Raw genomic sequence first — 21449 nt, 5'->3', positions numbered from 1 at the left:
ACACCCTTTAGTATCAGCATAATCAATGGGGAGTGGTGCTGGAGGGTGTGGCAACAGCAGTTCGTCTGCCTGTGATTGGCTGACAAGCTCTCTAATTGGATCAAGTAGGAACTTGCTTAGCTGGATGCTTTGTGCTGGGATTGGGAGCAGCCGGCAAAGAGAGCACGGACACACCAGCAGACAGGAAGAGAGGCAGAGAGGGAGGAGGCCAGAGGCTGCCCTGTTCACCACTTGGAGAGGAAAGATTGAGAGAGGAGGGGTGGGAGAAGAAAAAGGGGAGTATCCCGTCTTCTCTGCCCTTCTGTGCTACTGCAGCCCCCCCTCCCCCTCCTTCTCTCTCTGATTCTCTTTCTCTCTCTTTCCCCTTACTCATCTGTTTCTGTGGCTGCGCTGAGAGGAAGGGCACCTGCCGCTCCCTGATGATTCAGCCTTTCAGCTTGGAGCTCACAGACAAGACAGCATGTCCCTCCTGCCTCTGCAGTGCCTGGCCGTCCTGTCCTCTGCACTACAGCTACTGCAGCTGCAGCCGGCCCAGCACGTCGACACCGCCTCTTCTGCCCAAGTGCTCAGGTGAGTGAGCGCTGCTCTTCCACCACTGCTCACTGCTAGACCGTACAGGACGTTTCAGGAATCTAATTCTTTGGCCATCTTTTTTTGTTTTTGCCTGCAGCTAATTTGATGATTCTATTTATAGACTCATTATTTGTGTTTCTTGTAAGAAAGCATGAGTGAGGAACTCCTGTCCCTCGTGCACAGAAGGCTGTCTGCAGACCTCCCAGACTGTTAACAAGGTTCGACTCAGTCTGAAGAGCGTTTTTACTTCTCTCTGAAATCCCAGCTCTGACTCTGCAGCCTCATGATGGAAAACGTACTTGAGGAGACTGGTGGCAGACAGCCACTGTGTGATGCTCTCAGTTAAGAGTTGAGCTGTTCAGAGACCCTTCATCCAGCAGTTGGACAGGATGACTGAGGGAATGGAGGACCTCTCTGCAGGGCCAGTCCCCCCTCCCGGATCGGCCTCCCCCACCGGCTCTACTGTTGATACTGGACAAGTCCCTGAGGAGAAACCTGAGGAGACAGAGGCAGCTGGTGAGAGTGGGGAGGAGGGTGCTGAGGGAACTGCAGAGGGAGGTGGTGATGGTGATGGGGAGCATTTGGGGGCTTTGGGAATTGTGGCCTTGCCAGGGACCTGCTGTGTGTGCATAGAGGTGGAACAGATTAACAATTGCCTGCACTCTGAGAAAATCTGCATTCTGCCTATCCTGGCCTGTCTGCTTAGCTTAGCCCTCTGCACAGCTGGTCTTAAATGGGTCTTTGTGGATAAGATCTTTGAGTATGAACCACCCACTCACTTGGATCCTAAACCCATTGGACAGGACCCAATTATAATATCAGTTGACCCCACGCTGGGACTAACTGTGTCGATTCCTCATTCATCTAAGTCTACTGTCTCCCTAACCACCGCCATCGCCATTACCCCAGGACGTCCCGAGGTTGTAGTGGAAGAGAAATCTACACGAGGGCCGTACGTGCCCCAGACGCCACGAGTGACTCAGTCTGATTCCTCTTTTACACTCCAATACAACGCAGAGCGTCCCACCATCTCAAAGCAGACTCCCCACCCTCAGTCAACAGAGGAATCCAACGACATCATCATCCCCACGATCTGTAAGTACCCAGCACATGTTCGGTGAACGCAGTGTGTATGGATGTAGTGATGGGCAGGGATGCAGGCTGGAGTCCTGAGTAACCTTGGACTTATTTTCATCAGCGTAAAGACAAACTACGTATGCAAATGTTTTATTTTTTTCTGTCTTACCATTGATTTTGTAAATGCAGCTTTCTTTCAGCTGAGCCAGGAAGTATCTGCTTTCAGACTCTTTGCCTGAAAGCAGGCACGTTGAGACTTGCAGAGTGCAGCACAAAGGCCCATGACCAAGCCTCTGAAATGTTGCTCCATAGATAGGTGTGCAGGAAACAGCAGTTCTATCCAAACTGCTTCATGCCCACAGTGAGTGGATGTGTAATCTCTAACATCCATTCCTTCCTCATTAAGTATTAACCATCCCTTAATTTATACCACAATAATTTATACACACAACAGTGATGGATGTTGTGATGGTGTTATTTGGAAGGTAGACAGCGTACGATATGGAAGGTCCCTAAAATGTGTGGCTGCACATTGTCAGTTGAATGAAAAAGTGAAAATCAATAAATGATGCATGACACAAACTGAAACTCCAGGCTGTGGTACAGGGAGACTTCCTGTTTTCTGCCTGTGCTCCATTTCAAGGTCAGAGCCTGCTGGAGGCTAATTGATGCCCCCTCCATTCCTCTGCCGCAGGGAAAAACAACCACTAATACTGTCTGTCTGCCAGTGGCTCGCCACCATGACGTTCCTGATGTAGTCACATCACTGTGTGATTTATTACACTGAATCTAGGTTAGCTAATTGAAGGTGATGGTGTGGGTGGAGGGGGTCAGGTTCCAACCAGTGCCTCAGTGAGGGATTAGCTTCACTTAATCAGCAGAGAGTTGATCTCTGCGTAGTTAACTGCCTGTAACTAACTGCTAGTATTTAATTCCCCACCCGGCTGTGCTGGTGGGAAGCCAGTGAGGGATCAATAGACCAGATGATCCTCCTGATCGTTTGTTGTGTGAGGTCTGTTTGTGTGACTGTTTCAAGACAGATTCACCAAACAAGTTTCAAGTTTTATTGTTATAAACATTTAAAAAGTGCAGCTACTTTCAAATGAAACACATCTGCCCTGGCTCTCAGCCATTAAAACTACATATAATAACATGAGAAAAAACACAACAATGAACAATAACTAATCCCACAATATGCTCATCCCGGAGTCATGTAAGGTGCATTTTGTTCAGTTGTCTGACCCCCTGGGGATAAAACCTGTCTTTGAGGTTTGTCTCAGCTCTGATCCTCTATGGCTCTTTTCCAGAGGGAAGGAGTGTGAACAGACCGTGTGGTGGGTTGCTGGTGCCCCCCATAATACTTAGGAGCGTCTTACTGCAGCAGGAGATGTAGATGACCTCAATCTGTGGCAGTGGTGTTGCTATGATTTTAGAGGCAGTTTTCTCCTCCTTAATAGTTTATGGACGTGTTCAGACACACTGCTAAACCACCAGTGTGCCTCCAATAAGGATGCACCAGGGGTTTTCTGGACATCCTATATTGTTTAAGGCATTGCAGAAACTATAGTCTATGTTATGTCTTAATGACACAACTGGTGAGAGACCGAGAAAAAGAGTCATTGCTTCATAATTACATGAGTACTCAGTAGTCATTGCTACTTTATTACATGAGTACTCAGTAGTCATTGCTACTTTATTACATGAGTGCTTAATAGTTATTACATGAGTAATTGCAACAACTATTGCTACTGTGTTTGTATGTGCAAAATATGGAGTAATGCGCTGTTATCAACTGGTATTGCTAACAATAAAAACAACAAGCAAGCAACAACAATAACAAGCTTCCCACTTGTTGTACTGCAATCAATCAACTCAGATGTGACATCATTCCCAACTCTGACATCCAACTTCCAAGGTAAATGGAACACAACATTACACTGGCAAGCTGATTGAAATTGCAATAGTTAAACTGGTTGGATTTTAGCTACAATGGATGAAAGATCAATTGACCAGAAACAAATGACATATTAAGCTTAGTTCCATGTCCCATAAGGACTTTAAAAATTTGTCCCATATCCACTCACTTAGTTAGGTTGCCCCAATCTGGACATTGAGTGGATGCAAGAACTTGATACTCATCAAAGCTCTGTCCCTCCTCACTGAACTACAGGTTACCAACCTGTTATTATATTCAACATGTCACCCTACCATTAGACTGCTACATCCTATGATTGCTAGACTGCAATGTGACTGATGTGCAGTTTCTGCTTAGCTAACGTAAGCTGTTTGTTTTCACATGGTGTTGCATTCATCACTTTAGTCAGTGGAATTCAGGCCATGCAAATGAAAATAACTCTTAAAATGAATTCAGCATTGATGATTCATGCAGAGGCAGATTATTGATGATTCATTGATGATTTATGCAGCAGCCGATCAGATTTGAAGCAGAGTAATAGCCTCAGTAGCTGACCAGTCAGTCATGCATCTGCAATATATATAACTCCTGGCAGGTCCTGAGATTACACCTGTCCATAGACCTCCTCCCTAACCGTCTGTGTGATCCTCCGCCGTCCACCATAATTCTGCAAACACTACTACCTTCTAAAATTAAATTCATCTTTTCAAATAGTCGGGTTACGAATGCTTCTATGGATATGTAGCATCAATGAGATGAGGATGGTTAAGATTCTCTTCACTCTTCCAGCTGAAGAACAGCTGGTGTGATGATGAAGTAGTCAGGCACACAGATGGCACAATGAATGATGGAAGTGTTAGTCTTAAAATTGAATGACTGTTGCTGTTTGTTGGAAGACCTATGGTAGGATTTGCTGTCAGTGGTGGTGTTTTATTGAACAGTCATAAAAAGTTAAATCTATTTTACGAGTATGGTGATGACTGTTGGCCCACACCACACTGCATAATGAAATAATTGAAACACACAGCTGATAAAAAAAAAGTGATAAAAAGTATAAAAAACCAAACATGTAACTCAAAAATAAAGTAATAAATCCTTGCAAAAAATATTTTTACTCAGATCTATGAAGCTCAATTGGAAAGCTGCAGCTTAGGTGCATGAAACTCTACTACATGTTCATTTTCTGTACACTAAATAATTCACTGTGCACATTAGTAGACTATACTTAACAGTATCAGTAGGCTGTTTAGGCCAATAGGGATGTTTCACAGTTTAAATGTGATAACAGCATAATGGCCAATTAACACAAACACACTTTTATTGTAAAGATTTTTGAATTTAGTTCTGAAAGAATCGTGAACAGGATCTGGACGGACCCAGTGGACAAACTATGTACTGAAGACGCCGCTTCTAAATGACCTCAACGTTGACAGTTTAACTTCTTGACAGATATTGGCGAACAATACTGACATATCTGTGATAAGTAGAAATTGGCTAACATGCAAACATATGGCTGTTACTCAACTCCAACATGATAAACAACAGTCTCTGATACAAGTTAGTTCTGGTCCTGGATTTGAATCTGGGTTTGTACGATCCCCCTCTATCTGCACGGACTTCATCTGGTTACCTCACAGCCCAGAGACATGCAGGTGTGATGTAATTACAGCATGAGCTATAATGATAGTTGGTTAGAAGAGGCAAGAAAATACAGTAACTGCTGACACCAGTCTCAAACAAACCTGAGCTAAATGAGATAAATGATACATTTTTACCAGGAGCTGGTCTCTTCTCCCCCCGCTACCTTTCAGCATGCAGTTTCTCAGTTTTGTTTTTTTGTTTTTTGAAAAGCAGAAAACCAGTGTACCTCACTTATTAAATCTAAATTTACATTTTATAATTTCATGACATGCTCATCCAGGGTTGACACAAAGTGAAAGAACAGAAGTTTATCCTATTCACAATAGGATTAATTTTACTTTTACTCTTTTGTTCTTTTTCTTTCATCTGTCTATGTTGCCATAAAATGATATACATTTCTAAAGATTAAATCAGTGTTTTAAACCTTTTTTACTTGTCACAACATGAAGAACCTGGGGCTCGTCGTCACGTTTCAGATGTCGTTATCAGTTCTACAAAAGAGGAATTTCCTCTGTGAACTTCATTAAAAATATTTTTCAAGGCCCAAAGAGGCCAAATAGTCCAATATTTCACCATAAAAAAGGCACTTTGTTGTGACAATACCATTTAAAACACATCCTAGTAAATCTAAAACTCATAATCTATGGGTAGAAATTTTCTGTAGCTGCGTAAAGTTTTTTTAAATTTAATTAGCATTTACTTATTAATGAATATGATGCAAATTGGTTTTAATTATCTCAATGGCGATCAGCAACAGGATATTTCAATTCTGAAGAACAAACTGCAAGTGTTAGCTTTTTATATACACCTACATTGTTTCCTGGGAATAGACTGTACCTACACTAAGGTGCTGCGTTGTTCTGGTCCTCGGTCAAACATGGACAGGTCAGCTTAGTACATGAACTGTATTTATGAATGAACTTCATCTGTAGGATGGACACTAGCTTTTCAAAGAGGATGTTTCATCAAAGCCATGTGCTTTGTGTATGTGTGTGTGTGTGTGTGTGTGTGTGCAGCTAAACTGCAGAAACAGTTCCTTTTATATTCTATGCATTCAGCATTTTTAGTAATTTAAGACGAATCTATAATTTATCAGCACAGTACTTTAGTGCATCCTAATGTACTGCACAGGAGACCTAGTAAATCTGCAGCTCCAGCTCCAAAGTCAGCATGTTGCATTCTCCTACTGGAAACACTATTTCCTCCTCAGAAGTGAGAGGTTTGACAAACACAAAAACAAAACATTGGTCTCAGTGTGCATGGTGTCATGTAGTTATAATGTAGTAATGACAACTGAGTACTCATGTCAAAATATAGTAATAATGTAGCAATGACTACTGAGCGCTCCTGCAATAATGTAGTAAAGGCTACTAAGTTACTCATGTAATAATGTAGTAATAATATAGTAATGACTACTGTACGATCTTGTTATATGTAGTAATGACTACTGAGTAGTCATGTAATAATGTAGTAATAATGTCTTAATAATGTAGTAATAATATAGTAATGACTACTGAGCGCTCATGTAATAATATAGTAGTAATGACAACTGAGCACTCATGTAATAATGTAGTAATAATGTCTTAATAATGTAGTAATAATATAGTAATGACTACTGAGCGCTCATGTAATTATATAGTAGTAATGTAGTAATGACTACTGAGCACTCATCTAATAATGTAATAATGACTACTAAGTACTCATGTAGTTATATAGTAATGACTACTGAATAGTCATGTAATAATGTAGTAATAACTACTGAGCACTCATGTAATAATGTAGTAATAATGTAGTAATGACCAATGAGTAGTCATAGGTCAGATCATTTATGTCCCAAATACATCAGGTGAAAGGATTCCACTGAGTTTTGCTGTTGTTCCCTCCTGGCCAATAAGTAGAGACCTCACAACTGAAGTGGTTGGACATGTCCAGATTGAAACAATAATTTAGGCTGGGAATTTGACCCCTTGAGTCAACCCTCATGCAAACCAACAGATTGCTAATTTGTAGGCTAACCCTGTTTGTTCATGTAACGAGACAGACTAGTAATAAATCTGGCCACTTTGTTCATCTGGGGGGAAAGTTATCCAGATTACAATAATACAAACATCTGAGACTGACCGTTTTCAAGGTATTAACCCTCAAAAACTTGGATTCACCAATTATAGCATATACAAATGTACAAGGCTAGACACGCGAATGAGAGCGAGATACAGCGTTAGCTCAAATGTTCAAACTCCACCGAACTCCCGGCCAATCCAAAAGTAGAGACTAAAACAGTTTTTGTACCAGGCTGTAAACATGTTTATTTCTGCTGTAAAGTTGGACATTTTAACATGGGAGTCTATGGGGACTGACTCACTGTTGGAGCCAGACTCTAGTGGACATTAGAGGAACTGCAGCTTCTGGCTCTTCAGTGTTGGCTTCATGTTTCAGCCTCAGAGGTTGATGCTTGGTGTGGCCATGTCATTATCTTGACCTTGATCAATTGCAATGGAGACATCTTACTGTTTAATGTGACTGAAACACAGATTGTGTTGAGAGGGCCATTATCTTTGCAGTGTGAAAACTGAGGAGGTGTGCTGCGGGAGGAGAACATGACACAGTACAGTTAAGGCACAGGAGGATGAGTCAACAGGAAGCCATTTTCAAACACTCAAACTGTGTCACACTGTGAAGAGTAAAAGATTATCTTAGATTTACCATTGAACATTTAAAAGATGATAGAATCACATCAAAGTTTAACTGATAGATGTTTTAACAATGTGACATCACAAAGGAGCCAAATGTCAGAGCTACAGTTACTGTGTACCTGGGGCGAAGTCAGAAAGACTCAGAAACAGGTTCTCCACAAAACCTTCTTGTGTTAAATGTCCTGTGACAGGATTTTACCTTTCCAGGCTTCTCTCCTCTGTCTGAGCTCCACTGGTCTAATGTAGGGTCAGTGTTACAGCTCTGAGCTGCTGGAGTCCACTCTGCGGACACTCTGTCCTCTGTATGTCCTCAGGAGCTGCTGCTCCTCTTCATTCAACCATTTCAGCTGAGCACAACTCCAAATCTGAATTCTGACAAATTGTGAATTGTTGATTCATTATCACTCCTTGTTGTTTTCTGACCCGCTCTCCCTTTTGTGCTATTTTTGAAGATTTAATAGAATTATTTTTGTTTTAAAGTGACGATAAAACAAAATGTTAAAATGTGAGAATCTATTTTAGATTCATTCAACAGAGTCACACAACATTTCTTCATTATTAACCTTGACAGAGGTCAGTACTTCTTGTAGTTTCATAACTCAGGCCTGTGACTGCCTTCACATTAACATGTGTTTATCATGAAACTGGTGCAGCAAAAACATTGTCTCACAGTTAAATGAAATGTAAAGAAAAGGAGCAATGACAAGGTCAGTGAGAGAATGACTAAGGCGACAATAAGCACAGAGGACTGCTGTAATGAAACACTGTAAAGGTGGTCATGCTGATAAAATCAAAATATATACAATTAGTTAACTCCAGCCCAAAGAGTTGCCTTGTGCTTTTAATTGTTCAGCAGTTTTGTAGCACAGACCACCTTGTTGTGTGTATGGATCATTTATTTGGGGTTTGTAATGCCTCTAGTTGCTCAGTCCTGCCTCTCCAACATGCAGCATCATGCTGTTTTTAAAATACCTCAAATACTGAAATGGATCAGTCGGTGCATGTGTGTGTCTGCAGGGGCAGAATTTCTTTTCTTATCTTGTTTGTTTTTTTTTGTTACTGACAGTAGATTTTTCTAAATGTTTTTTGAACTATAGCAGAACTGTAAACCAAGCTCTGACAGATGCCGAAAACATTTTCAAAGTCCCAAACTTGAATCAGTCAGTGTGTCATCGGTGTGTTGGATGGACAGCAGAATGATTTTACTTGCAGTGTTTAGATGATTGTTTCACCTTGACAGAAGTGACTGCTGTGACCCCAGTTAATCATGCAGAGGGAGGGTTCTGCTGCTGCAGTGCATCTTGGTTTGTCCTTGACAGCACCTGATAGAAACACCATCCACTGCAGCAGAGCGGCTGCTCTGCAAGCACGAGGCCAGCTCTGCCCAAAGAGCCTGAACAGCAGAGGAGTGAAGCCGCCTGTTGGCGAAGCTCCAGCACCGTCACTGCTCTCTGGTTTAATGTTTCTGATCTACCAGCAAAACCAAGCAGGGAAATCTCCCCCCCCCCCTCCCCATCACTGCACTCCATCAGGCATGATGAGGATGAACACGGGCAGAGTAACTGAAGCCCTGCACCGCAGACACACACCACTGCATGGAGCGATATTTATGAAACATTAAGAGTTCATGTTCAATAAAGACATGAATGGAGAGCAGCTCTTCATTGTCTCGCAGCCTCACTGACATCTCTGCTCTGCTGCATCATGTCTGGTCATATCTCATTCATTGTGTTCTCAGGGACAGTAATGTGAGCTAGCTGTTTGTTGCAGTGCTGAAAAGTGCTGTGTAATGTTCAGATAATGGCACTACGTACATGTTGGCAGTGTTGTATTCACTGCACCCACCCACCCACTGAGGCCTGAGGCGTACTTCCTCTGTTCTTTTAAGAATAGATGCTCTCTGATCATCTGCATTCAGGAAAGCAAGAACACTTTTCTACCTCAGAGAGCAGCCATCTGTCTGTCTGTCTATCTACCTGTCTGCATATCTGTCTACCTGTCTGTCTGTCTGTCTGTCTGTCTGTCTGTCTGTCTGTCTGTCTGTCTATTTACCTGTCTGTCAGTCTGTCTGTCTACTTGTCTGTCTGTCTGTCCGTCTGTCTGTCTACCTGTCTACCTGTCTACCTGTCTGTCTGACTATCTATCTATCTATCTATCTATCTATCTATCTATCTATCTATCTATCTATCTATCTATCTATCTATCTATCTATCTATCTATCTATCTATCTATCTATCTATTTTCACTCAGTGATGCTGAGATGAGTCAGATGGAGAAGATGCTCTTCCACATATCACATGACTCATCACTTTGTTTTCTGTGGAGATGTTTGACTGTGACTCTTTCTGTCTTTCAGGGTGTCACACTGTAACTGTTAAAAATCTGTTTCACTGTAGGGACAATATCTTCTGATGACATCTCCATCTTTTAAAAATACAGATTTTATACCAGAATTTTGTCCTTGTGTAAAAGTAGAATGTGATTTAAAAAAAAAACATGTTTTGATGATGAAATACTTGCTGCTTGTAGATTTGAGAGATGGCTTTGAAAGGTCTGTAGCCTGCTTCTTTGTGGAGGATGGCAGCTGTAGTCAGGCTACAACAGTAGAGCAGACACCCACAATGAGGACCTGGTTTATCTTACCACGAAAAGTTTCCAATAGTCCTTAGAAAGTTCTCTGCCCACTAGCACACTGTACACTCATGTTCCAAATACTGTTTTCACCAAAGCATGAATAAATATACAGCTTCCAGCTGCTCATGAAAGAAGACTAGGTAAAAACCTGGTTGGTTTGACTGTGAAACTGAAGATTCGACTCCTCTTTCCTTGTTTTTCATGTAGACATAAAGTTGACACTCGGTCACAGCTCAGTAATGAAATCCTGCAGCAGCTCTCCTGCTGGGCTGCAGACAGTGATGTCAGCTGGTGTTACTCCGTTTAACACCAGTAGTTTCTCTTTAGCTGTTCATGTTCCTGTGACAGGCAGGTAGCTCTCACCTGACACCAGAGCTGAGAGTATCCAACACTCAATGGTGTAACTTCATCAGTCAGTCAGTCAGTCAGTCAGTCAGTCAGTCAGTCAGTCAGTCACTCACTCACTCACTCACTCACTCACTCACTCACTCACTCACTCACTCACACAAGTTACTCGCTCACTCACTCACTCACTTGGTCGGTCACTTGCACACTCAGTCACTCAGTCACTCAGTCACTCACTCTCTTGGTCGGTCACTCAGTCACTCGCACACTCAGTCACTCACTCACTCACTCACTCACTCACTCACTCACTCACTCACTAACTCAGGGGCTGGCCCTGCTGTGGCGATCCAGCCCAAAAAGGCTCGTTCCAGTGAGGAGTGTGTTAAGTCGTTCACTGGCTCACATATTATGTTAGTAGTGTTTGGGACACACTGATCATATGAATGGAGAGTGTTGTAGTGAATGGATGTTTTCTGTTTGGAGTAGTCCTTTAAATAGGATTGAAACCATGGGATGTTTCATCCACACTCAACGACCATGCAGACATAGCTGAGCTCGGTGTAACCTACATTATGTGTCTGTACTGTTTTCTTGCTGCACTAATTATGACCGTCCTCTGCAGCTGCCACCAGCACCACCAGTACAGCCAAGACCTCCAGTCATGTGACACGCTGCAGTGACAGCCAGAAGAACTACTGTGTTAATGGAGGAGAGTGCTTCACCCTTGAAATCATGCCAGGCAGCACAAAGTTTCTCTGCAGGTAGGACATGGACAGAAGGTTTGACCTTGATTCAGACTGAACATGAATGTCACTGCTTGTGTTTTTCTATACTTTGACTGTTAATGAAATGACTTGTGAACTATGACATGCATCCATGGAGCTGAATGAAACTGTCCTCAACAGAACAGTAACTCTTACACATACAGAATACATCACCTTCTATGAGACATATGTACAGACTAACTATAGGTCTGCAACTGCTGTTTAGTGGCTTTACCCAGTGACTGGCACACTGACATATACCATTAGTCAAAGGTCTCCGAAACTACAGAGAGCACATCAACCACACAACAGCTGGGAGTCGTGTGAGTTACAGCTGATATAATCCTCCATTGTGCTTGTTGTTTAAACCAGTGAAAGAGTGTTAGCTGCTGTAATAATTCATACAAAGCACAGGGAACCATCTCTCTGAGGCGCTTTGGTGCTTATTAACCTCCAATCAGCTTCCAATTGGAACAGGCTGTTCAGAGACCAAACATATGTGTGGTGCGCACAGCCATGCTCTGTGTGAGTGTTTGTGTGTGAAAGTCTCACAGCTGATCACCACTGATCAAATAATCAGGCCACATGCAGGAGTAACTTTAAAGGAGGACTCTTGTTGAAATTTGTGATGAGTTATCCTAAATCAGTCCTCCTGCACAGTTAACAGATGCCATATAAAACTAAACTCTGTTGGTATGAGAGGCTGAGGCTCGTTGACTCAAACAAAATCTCAGGAGCATCATGCGAGGTAAAAATGGGCACGAGGTCACCAAGCAAGTGTGTGGCACTGCAGTTTTTTTTAGGAGAGAGCTGAGGAGCAGAGGAAGTTAATCCTCTTGAGACCTGACCCACTGACACATAAACTCTGTGAAAGCAGAACGCATGAGGAAGCTGGTGTTTGGATTCCTCTGTAAAACAGCAGCTGCAAACCTGTCTGAAGTCTGTGATGTAAAGAGATGTTGAAGCACCTCATCTCTGTCAGGAAATGGAAACAACTCTGGATCCAAACAAACTGTCTCTGACTTTAGACAGAACCGTCGATGGAGAGGGTTTAAGTTAAGGGTAGCTGTATAGCAGTTTGAAGGTGATCTGAGCTCTGAACACCACAGGCTGCTGTCACCTGACCCCCAGCAGGAAGCCTTAAATGAGCAAAAACTCTGCTCTCACGAAACTGTCAGGATAGAACAAAGTGTTCACAGCTAATGTTCAGCCCGCTGACAAAGCTGGACTCTGCTGCTCTGAATACTGCTCTGTTCCTCTGATGGAAGACCTGATCTCCTGAACCTAGCCTTCCCTGTCCTGGGCTCAAGGCCACAGAAAGCAGCCTTTACTGGAAGTCTGAGGTCTGGATAATGGGTTCTGGCCCCAACAGTAACAGCACTTTTGCCAGAAACCATGAGGACCACCACAGATGTCCACCCCCTGAATGGAGGTGTAAACCTCAGAGAACGACTCTGGGCAAAAGCACCCATTACCACCCAATCCCAGCACCCATTCCCAGCACCCATTCTCCATTTCCAGTAAACTCACGAGAATGTGAAAGAACAACTCCTCCAACCTGAACAACCACACAGGTCATTTCTTTCAACCCTCTGATACGACCCATAGTGTCTCCTGAAATAAAGCCCCTACGGCAGCAGGCGTTCCAGACCTTGGTTGTCATGGTTACAATAATAAACACATGGACCTACCCCCGTCGCCATGGTAAATATAATACTGGTCATGGCTTGGTTAGGTTTAGGAAAAGATGATTTGGGTTAAAATAAGTACTTCCTCAACATTGGTTACAATAATAACAACGTGGTTAACTTTGCAGAACAGTCATGGATAATAGAAACAGCATGATCAGCTAGTTTCTCATGGGAATGGAACACCGCTCTCCTGTGTCACATTCATCCATCCACCACAACTTCCTCCTGACGGGGACTTTGTCTCTCTTTAAACTACGTCACCGCACATTTCCCTTTGCTCCTGTCATCATTACTACCACCACTAGATGTCGCCTAGCAACAAAACGTAACTATGGGTCATAATAACCTGCTGCACAGACAACCCATGGACTTGTTTTTTACAGGACGGTCTCATCAGCTCAGTTGTTTGGTGACAGGGTTGTATCCTGGATCCTGCCATGTGTTGTGACTGTACACTGGATGTCTTTGTGTTTGTCCATGTGTGTTCATGTGTTGTGTGTAACATGTCAGTGCTGTTTATCTCTTGTCCTCTCTACCCACTCAACCAGGTGCTTGGCGGGATACACTGGGCACCGATGTGAACAAGCTGTGCTTAAGAAAGTCTCAGACCCAAAACGTATGTGAACACAACTGTATCAGTCCCACATGTCATTGCTGGTGTTTCACCCTCTCATGTTTTCTCCCAGAGACGGAGGAGAAATCCATGTTTCCTTTACAGACAGTGATAAATCCTGAGCCCCTGAATGAGCACAGGAGGAGTAGTGCACTGAAATTTGCATGTACGTCACATCTCATCACACCCCATCATTCTGTTCAGAGCAGTGAGGCGCACGCCTCCACCTCAGGTGAAGGTGTGTCCTGTCTGGAGGTAAGACAGACGACCTCCTGCTGCTCCCATTCAGCCTCACCACCATCCCCAGAAAACACTCAGACGATGGGTGTTCTCTGCATCCAGACTTCTCCACTGGTCCGGTGCTGGACTGACCGCTGTGTGGTTGGTGAAGCAGCGATGATCTTGATGTTTTTCAGTCAGTAAAGACATGTCTACATGCAGGAGACCCAGGGATCACTGGTGGTTGGGCTGCTGCCACTTCAGGGCTGAGTGAGCCATCTCTGTAGCCCTCAGTGCTCTTTTTAACTGGCACGCATCTGGGCCTTTGTTGCCTTTAGGTGGGATCCTGACTTCCCTTATAGAGGATTATATTACATCCAAACACGAGGCTTACCCTGAGTGGCTACTTACATACATGCAAATTTCAGTCTGCTGCCAAGACACTGTTCCAACCTCAGAGCCTGATGGAGGCTCGTGTCTCTCACATCATCTCCCTCACCTGGAGATGATGATTCACCTGTGTGTGAAGGTCTGAGGTGACTAACAGGACCCAGCCTTACAGACAGGACCTGGACTTGTAGGTCCAGCTGGCCCTTCCTGCCAACACCAGTGGTGACTGTCGTGGGTTCTGCTCAGCTCCTGTATAAATTAACTCCTCTCTTCTTCTCTGTCTCTTTTATTTCCTAACCAGGTGTCCAAATGAATTTACTGGTGATCGCTGCCAAAACTATGTAATGGCCAGCTTTTACAGTATGTCTACTTCCTTTTCAGTCTATGGCTCTGTCTGAGCATGCTCAATTAACACTTCCTGTGCCGTGCTCCTGTTTCGTTGTTCCTCCTTAGATCTGTGGTTTGTGCAGCCCAGAACCTCCCTGCATGTTGAACTCTGTGTCTCTGTGTTCATTTTATTTTGGATGTTGATGCTGCATGTGCTGCTGTAGAAGTTACGCAACTTTTATCTAAGTTTGAACATTTACATTTTTAAACTGGAAGATTTGCAAATTGTCAGTGCTCCAATCCTTACTGTGTGTGCTCAGACTTATTTTATGCTTCAGTCTGTATAAACCTGCCAGTCAACAACATGCTTCAAAACTGTCAAAGAAATTGATTTAGACCAGCAGTTTCCAACCTTCAGCAACTCATGACCCACTTGAAAAAATGTTGATGGCTCACATCCAACCCCATAACAATATGGAGGTCAAAAAGTGCCTTCTCAGCACAGTTTTTATTCAGGAGTGAACTAAAAGCAGGGGAAGATCAATGTTTCTTTTGTGTTTGATGGGGGTTGTGATCACTTTGCTTCACCCTCTGTCTCTTGTCTCTCTTTCCTGTTAATTCTTCCTGTTTCTAATCAGCTAGGCATTCTGACTCTCCAGTTTTTGTCATGGATGTAATCTGTTAGCACACAATCAGACTGAGATAGCAAACTAGTATATGATGTGGTCCGGCAGTGACAACATTGAAGTTATTTATATATAGATACTTTTATGATCACGTCTTCTCTTCACCAAATCTGTTCTGTTTTGAAAAAGAAGAAAAAGATTGCAATGCCCTCGCATCCAACCAGTGGGCCCCGGCCCACAGGTTGGGAACCACTGATTTAGAGCGTGCCACACCCTCTGTTAGGTCTCAAACGATTGGCCAATACACCAGCTGCCAGCAGGAGTCATGCGTTGTGATCATCAGGCAAACAGCACTGATCCAACTGTTTTATATCAGTTATTAACTTTTTCCCATCAATGTCAAAAACCTTTACTGAACAGAGAAATATACATACGCCATTAATAAGATAAGGACAAAGAGTCAATTCACAGAGGTTTAAACCAGGCAATAATCAATATTATCAGAATTATCAATAATATCAACCTGTAGAGCTGCAGCCTGCCCCAACCCTGTAGCAGCTGTTTAGAGCTGCAGGCGTAGACATGCTAGTGTCTGCCATACACACACACACACATACACATAGATTTTAAGGAGACAGAAAAAGAAAAAGAAAATATACGTGCAACATTAACTACACATGATAAAAACCAGTTCTGTTACTATTCTGTGATGCTGTTGAGTTCTTTCCTCAGCAGTTAGTGGCAGACAGTATCACCTGTCTCCTGACCCTGACCCAACCCTCATTAACAGTTTCTGAGAGTTCAGCTGTGATTTATCTGAAAAGCTGCTACACTCAGGTCATGTTAAAACTCTGACAGCACAGGTGAAACTGAAATTGTTGTAATTCGCCAGTAAGACAGTGAGACAATCTGATGAACAGAGGTACAGGCTTCACAGTAAATATAAAACATCAAACACTCGCTATGAAAAGAGAACCACTGCACCTGAAGGTGACACAGCTGTTCCAGTTCTAGCAGCTACTTGACTAAGAATAACAAGAATAGCTACAAGGTGTGTAACATCCATAACAGGCAGCTAGCTGCTTGACCTCTTGACCCTTTTCCGCAGCCGGTGTTTGGTGCATTAGCACATACTCTGGTTAATTAGCATCTCTCAGTCATGAGGCGTGTCATTTTCTTCAGTAACTGTAACAAGGAAATGAGACTCTTCTGGAAATCCCTTCGACACGTGTCCTGTCATGAACCACACACTAACATTTTACTTTAGTTGTATTTTTCATGTTATAGTTTCACTGTGCCCTTGAGTCTCTGTCTCTGTCCACATACACGTTCCCTCTGTTCCACGTCTCAGTGAGGAGATGACCGAACTGTACGGATTTTCAGCTGCATCAGAAGATGCTGTAGTTGTAACAGCTGAGGTCGGTCATTCTGGTTATTGAGGAAGAGATATTGTTCAGGTCTCCTTCTCAAGACTAAATCCTGATAGTGCAAATATCAGTATCTGAGAGGCTGCAGAGGGTGGATGACCTTACTGTCCATCCATCTCCACAACCAGATGAGATCTACCTGAGGAAGTGACAGCACTAAACTTCACTGCTCCTCCAGCTTTGATGTGTTCAAGCGGAGTGGAACGTAACAAGCCTCTGTGGAGCAGAGTGAGCCAAGAAGGCACTCCAGGTCAGTGTCTGAGCTGAGTCAGGGGGCAGCACAGTCAGCTGAGTCAGCTGAGTCAGCTCTACAAAGTGAGGAGCCACCATTTTGTGTGGTCGGCTGGAATCTCTCCAACAAGACTATTAGCTGAATTATAGAAGAAGAGCAGAGCAGTGTTTTTTGGTTGTGGTGTGTCTGATTTTGTCTGACAGGACCGGATCCAGGGTTGGGGTTACATGCCCATGTGAACTAGGTCCTCATGGTGAAGCTCCTCTGGACCTGATTCCGGACCGAGGCAGTGAGGTGGATGAATTCCCTCCTGCCCAGTAGTTGTTGGTTTGTAACTGGAACAGGAGGTGCTGTAGCTGCTGTCAGGCGACTGTGTAACAAAATAAGCGAATGGTGAACAAACCTCTGAGTAGACTAGTGAAAGGAGGCAATGACATCATCAGGGCTGGATGCTTCAAAAAGGTTCGTTGGATCAGACGCCAAAGTTTCTGGATTCAGTCAAATCAAAAGAAGTTAAAAACCTTAAACCTTAGAAGATGGTGTTGAGTTTTAAAATAGGTGACAAGGATAAGGTACCAAGATGCAACACTGTGTGACCTCAGCCACAGAGACTCCCTCCTGCAGAGATCTAAACCTGAGCTTGTGTTCCTTAAAGGGAAGTCACACCTGCACTGAGACATCAGAAGATTCTGTCCCCTCTAGGAAGTGGTCTAGGAGCTTATCCAGGTGTGTGAAGCAAGAAATCCTCCAAACTGAACAAGACAAGTTGTGTGTCATTGCCTTCCAAACAACCCTTCACTGTTATAATATACAGCTGCTGTCATGATGGGTTTATGTTGAGGCACCAAAACAACTTGTTGATCCTGGTTAGGGTTTAAAAAACTATGTTAAGGTTCATCATTAATGGAAACCAACAGTGACTGTTGGTAAGAGACGTGAACAACAGTTTCTGTTGTCAGCCATCTCCCCCTGCCTCCTATAACAACGCCATACCACTCCACCAGCATTTACACAACCACCAGGTTGTCTTCACATCTGCATGTTTCTGCTGAGGGAAAGTGTCACTGTGAACAAACCTGATGTGAGTGTGATGGAGATCAGAGCAGCAGCACTGTCCACAGTCCAGAGTGACGACTGTTCAATACTCTGCACATGTTCCTATCCCAGTGTTATACTGAATGTTGTTGTAAGCTGAAAATAGTTATATAATAACAGTAAGGCTGAAGTATGTGTTTGAAATGGTGCATGATGATCATAGCATGTTTGATTTACAGTGTTGGCTGTTGAGCGTGCCCCCCCCCCCCACTAACGACTGCTCAGCTCAGTCTAAATACAATCACACTGGTTTCGGTGCATGTATCAAACCAAATCACTGCCATTAACTGTATTCAGATCAGTTTAGGTGTTTCATCACAGTAAACACTGCGCTGGTGTTGTGATAGGAAAACATGGTTTCATTAGTATTTTAAAGGTACAGGAAACTTGGAGTGTGAATTTGTAAATGTTCATTTTTGCTGTGTTTTTTTACTTCCTGTTTGATGCTGGTTTTAAACAGACACAGTCTTACAGAACAAACAGGAGCTCTGTTGTTGGACTGTTGTAAAGTCTGGTAATGAGTGAGGTTTTCAAAGTAACAAGACTAGTTCAAAAACTAGAACATGTCTGGATTGCCTATGGTCAAATCCTGATTTTATAACTGTGACGTCATACAGTCATACATAAAATCACTAAACACATTAATTAAACACAAAGACTGAGCTGTGATTTCGACTGTATTTATTGTCACATGATCACTCAAAGAGAAACTTAGAAGAGACACAATATCTTTCTTATTTAAAGTTATTTTTTCCAGGCTTTTTCCTTTATTTCAGTCATAGAGCGAGAGAGAGAGAGAGAGAGAGAGAGAGAGAGAGAGAGAGGATGACACAGAGAGAGAGAGAGAGAGAGAGAGAGAGGATGACACACAGCAAAGGGCCACAGGTCAGACTTGAATCCGGCCTGGGCAAAGACTAAGCCCAAATGGCACATACTCTGAGACAGACTATCTTTGTTATTTAGTCTCTCTCACAGAGCACAGCCTCCGTCTGGATCCACCATAGTTTAATCTTTATTTACTTAAACTCCAGAATGTAACAGATTTTTATTAGAGGCAGGTCTTCATGTCGAACTCCCTCTGTTTGAGATGTAGAGTTGGTCATAGTCGTTAGTACGAAGCCTCGTTACCGATGACTTCTCTCTCTCCCTCCCTCTCTCCTGCTCTCTCTGCTCTGTGTGTGTTATATTTAGTTATTCCTCTGACTCCTTTAGTAATAATGATACATGGAAGCAAAGTTGTTTGTAATGGAGGCGAGGCTCAGTGTATTGGAAGTGCTCCTCCTCTTCCCCACAGTCCCAGAGCAGCCAGGAAACTAGGGTGGCTCAGTAGACTGCAGCTCGGCACTCTGCTGACCAGTGGTGGAAATATCATCAGTCAGTCAGTCAGTCAGTCAGTCAGTCAGTCAGTCAGTATTATTATAGGGCTGTCCCTGCTGTTGCAGTCCAGCCAAAAAAGGAAGTGACAGCAGTGTGTTTGTTATCTACAGTGTAGACACAGTGATGTTTCACAGTTGCGTCTGTAGCTTTGTTGTACAGTAACACTGAACAGCTTGTTGACTCCTCTCTCTGCCTCAGAGCCGGTCGGTCAGTGTGTAGGGTCAGTGCAGACGATGTTGTGTAGGAGACTGGAGCCTGTGTCCATCACAGACCTGAAAACAACATCTAATACTGGAGAATGCAAGAATCTAATCTGGCACTGGATGTAAAAAGACATCATTGAATGTAATGTGGGGTTTTACAGATCGGTCCAATATCAGCACTGTGGTCTGGAAACAGAGCTGCACAAACACAGTGACACAGGGAGCTGCTTGTGTCTTTTATGTGCAGTATATGATGGATAAAACTTACAGTTAATAGTTGTGATATTCTTGTATCACATTTACAATGTGTACAGTGTTTATGTATATATGTCTATGTGTATTGCCATAGCAACCTACACCACATGGCAAGATTTTATTTGCATCCAATATAAATGGTCTCTGGAAATCAAAGTAAACTGGTGATGTTAGTTGTTTCCTGTACCTTTAGGATCAGTTTGAGATGAGACTTAATGTTTATTCAAGTATATGTAAATAAATATATGTATACACTCAGTGAGCACTTTACTAGGAACACTTGTATACTTGCTTATTCATGTAGATATCCAATCATCCATTGTTTATCAGCAGTTCACTGTATAAACTCCTGCTGGTACAGGTGAGGAGCTTCAGTTAATGTTCACATCAAACATCAGAATGAGGAAAATGTGATCTTAGTGACTTTGTTGATGATGTCAGACGCTGGTCTGAGTGTTTCTCAAACTGCTGATCACCTGGATTTTCACACACAACAGTCTCTACAGTTTTTAAAGCAACAAAAGCACCCAGTGAGCAGCAGCTGTGTGTTGTTGATTGAGAGAGGTCAGAGGTCAGAGGTCAGAGGGAGAATGGACGGACTGGTTTGAGCTGACAGAAAGGCTATGGTCACTCAGATAACCACTCTGTATAACTGTGGTGAGCAGAGAAGCTTCAGAGTGAACAACACGTCCTACCTACAACAGCAGAGACCGCGTCAGGTTCCACTTCCTGTCACCAAGGACCAGAGACCTGAGGCGTGCAGTGGCACAGACTCACAACACTGGACTGAAGACCTGGTCTGATGGATGTGGATCTGTGCTGGGGAATCCATGGACCGACCCTGCTGGTGTAACAGGCCCAGGCTGGTGGTGGCGTGTGATGGTGTGGGGAGTGTTTTCTTCTCGCCACAATCCATCATGGTCTGAAGTCGGCCGTCTGCGTCCTGAGTATTGTGCTTGAACCCATGTTTCATTCCCCATGCAACAGTTCAACTCTTCTTCTAATGGCTTCCTTCCAGCAGGATTCATGCTCAATGTACAAGCGGTGTGCAGTGGCAAAACATGAACAGTGAGTCATTTCAGTTCACTCCCCCCCCCCCCCCCAGTCTCCAGACCTGAACCCAGTGGAACACCTTCGGGATGTGGTAGAACAGGAGATTGGCAGATTGAATGAGCAGCTGACAAATCAGCACAAATGATGTGCTGCATCATGTCAACATGGAGCAGAGTCTAAGAGGAAATTTTCAACATCTGGTGGATCCATGACATGAAGAACTGAGGAGCTACCTAGTGTTAGTGTGCTGTTCCTAATAAAGTGCTCACTGACTGTACAGGGTCTGTCTAGGCTTGTGT

The 21449-nt window shown here is 43.3% G+C and overlaps 1 protein-coding gene across 1 annotated transcript in view; it reads left to right on the top strand.

Annotated features, from left to right (window-relative positions):
- The first annotated feature begins 962 nt into the window (after nt 1-962).
- Nucleotides 963-21449, top strand: part of LOC111221098 (pro-neuregulin-1, membrane-bound isoform-like) — a 32595-nt gene continuing 12108 nt past the window's right edge. Inside the window, exons 1-3 of the mRNA XM_022744428.1 lie at nt 963-1668; nt 11501-11639; nt 14857-14915. Of these exons, the coding sequence (XP_022600149.1) occupies nt 963-1668; nt 11501-11639; nt 14857-14915 (904 nt within the window). The remainder of the gene's footprint in view (nt 1669-11500; nt 11640-14856; nt 14916-21449) is intronic.

Source organism: Seriola dumerili, unplaced genomic scaffold (assembly GCF_002260705.1).
Source record: "Seriola dumerili isolate Sdu_G_001 unplaced genomic scaffold, Sdu_1.0 BDQW01000081.1, whole genome shotgun sequence".
NCBI lineage: Eukaryota > Metazoa > Chordata > Actinopteri > Carangiformes > Carangidae > Seriola > Seriola dumerili.
Note: the sequence above shows the minus strand (reverse complement) of the source record. Positions and strands in the feature narration are given on the sequence as shown.